Below are 2500 nucleotides of genomic sequence, written 5' to 3' on the forward strand. Positions count from 1 at the left end.
GGTAAACATTTCTTGGTATTGCTGAAAAAGGCCTTTATTGAACATCAGTTTATTATTGTTCAGTAAGAATAAGAGTTCTTTACTTAATATCTGACCCATATCTGTGCTGAAATAATGTAATCAGCTCAAGACCAAATATATTATTCAGTTATTCTTTTCCTTCCATCCCTTCTCTGATCCATCCCAATTGTTGTTTTTTTTCATTTGTCTTACAGAATAGCCTAGATTCTCTTAGCTACAGGGTGTGTGTGTGAATCTCTAACCCTCAGTACTGTGTATCAGTCAACCTACCCATTACAGTTACTAGTTGCTAAGAGTGGCAGTAAAGTATTCCCTATCCCTCTTCCTCCCATCCCAACTCTTTCAAAGTCAATACATCTGTAAACTACCAATTGCAAACATGCCTGCAAAACATCAAAACATTCATAAATGTTCCCTGACATCTGTCTGTGAAACATTTGCAAACATCTTCCAGTGCCACATGTTATGCATGTAGTTACTTGCTTGAGATGAATGGATAGAAGAGGGTTTACTTGTGATAGATAATGAAATTTTAGTTGGTATAATATTTGTACTACTAGGCTATTTAAATGTGTGCCATGTCTGGTTGTTTTCACTGTACATTGCTGTCTTGAGAGCAGCAGTAACCAACAACTACAGAAGAATTGAGGTTTGAACAGTTTTGCAGTTTTTTGTTTTAGGATATTCTTAAGGCTTTCTGGGGATGAGACAAAAGTGTTTTTTAATTGTTTGTATTGTGTGAGTTTACTGAGGCTGATACAGGTCATGCGAATCTATACAGGTGTTGTTCTTCAGTGGCTGTAGATGCTTATATTTTTACAGGTTTGTCTTCTGTTTCAATTGCATTTTCACCATGATTACTAAAGTTGTGTAATGGATCTGGTAGCTCTTTTGGTGATGTATTCTAGCTTGTCAGTATTGTACTGAATATATCAATTTCACACCACATAACAGCACTTTGATATTAGGTGTATAAGTGCATTACTAGTTATGTCCAGCATTTTGGTTACAGTAGTGGGAATTCTCAGAGTGTGTATTCTGTGTTTTATATGGATTAGGAACTATGGATATGTAACAGAGTCAATAGATAAGAGTTGCTAGTGGTGTGTGGGAGTGTGTGAACAAAAGACTCTATATTTGTCAGGTGAAAACTATTTGCCAGGTTTGCTCCCAGTGCTCCAGTATATGATGTAGAGCTTGGTGAAGGAGTATACAATCATCATTAGTGGAGGAAATGACCTTAGATTGTGGAAGGTCATCAGTACACAAGAGGCACAAATGAAGGGTATTACCTTAACACATGCCAGAAGAGACAACAGCAGTCATCTCAAGATGAAAAGAGGATAGTATCAATAAGAAAAGTAGGAATACATGGGCATTCACACCCTTCCTTTTTATTAAATTTGTAAACTGAGCTTTTGTAGGTAAAATCTAATAAGATACTGCCAGTGTTTGCTGTGACTTGTTAGGCAAGACTTAAACAATATGGGGAGTGAAGAGGAGTTCTGATGTACATATTCCTGTGTTTTGGCCATAATCCATTTTAAGTACCTGAGTTAGTGTTCTGTTTTTCTCTTCTCTCCTATGTTTCTGTCATTTTCTTTTTCTGTTTCTCTTTTCCCTTTCCAACTAGCAGAAATGCTGCTGGCACCCCGCATGTGCAACTTGAAGGTTGGAACAGTGTTTGGTATTGTTGTTGGTTTTGTGCTCAGGATATGCTGCTTAAAAGCATTTATTTGGAGTCTCTTTATTACACTGTTGATTAATGAATAGTGTGTTTTGCTGTATGTGCCTCTTTACATCTGATTGTTTGGTGTGTAGAACCAGGTGACACATTTTTAAGTGTTTTTAACTATTGAAATTAATTGCTGTGTTGGGGTTGTTTGTGTAAGCTTCGTTTGTGTAACTGGCTGTTGATTAATGTAGCAGCTAACAGTGCAGCTATATGGAAGGAAATGTCATTTACTGGAAGAACTTTATTTTATCTGCAAGTGGTTGTGTCTGATGTTGTTCATGTGGCTACTTATTGATGCACCAGCTTTTTAAAGTCTGAAGTTTTGGTTAATTAATATTTTTTTTATAGTGCATATGGTGGTAAAACTCCTGAGCACAAAGACCCCAAACCAAGTCTGTACAGTTAAAAAATAAAATGCACATAAGTGAATCCACTCTTAATACTGAATGTTGATAAGTTTTCAGAAAGTGTAATCTACTCCAGCAACTCAAAGTGGCAGTGTACAATATACTCCCCATAGGTTTCCAATTAACATTAAAGAAATGTTCAAATCAAGTCTCCGCATCCACATCAGAGTCCTGTTGAGAGGTCTCTTACACCTAAGTTCTGTTGAGATGTGTCTTACACTCCTCCTCCTTCCGCAGGCCATTGGAGTTGTGGAGGACGTGGTGGCACCCAGGATCGTGCAGCCAAATCAAGTGCTGGTGCAGGTGAAGGCAGCAGGGATTGACTACCTCGACATCA

The 2500-nt window shown here is 37.6% G+C and overlaps 1 protein-coding gene across 4 annotated transcripts in view; it reads left to right on the plus strand.

Annotated features, from left to right (window-relative positions):
• The window catches only part of LOC125045447 (reticulon-4-interacting protein 1 homolog, mitochondrial-like), a 25864-nt gene that overhangs the window by 6493 nt on the left and 16871 nt on the right, over positions 1 to 2500 (plus strand). For all 4 annotated transcript variants that reach the window (XM_047642704.1, XM_047642707.1, XM_047642705.1 and 1 more), the window contains exon 5: positions 2401 to 2500. This exon is cut by the window's right edge and continues 56 nt beyond it. In XM_047642704.1, coding sequence (XP_047498660.1) covers positions 2401 to 2500 — 100 coding nt within the window. The remainder of the gene's footprint in view (positions 1 to 2400) is intronic.

Source organism: Penaeus chinensis, chromosome 37 (assembly GCF_019202785.1).
Source record: "Penaeus chinensis breed Huanghai No. 1 chromosome 37, ASM1920278v2, whole genome shotgun sequence".
Taxonomy (NCBI): Eukaryota; Metazoa; Arthropoda; class Malacostraca; order Decapoda; family Penaeidae; genus Penaeus; species Penaeus chinensis.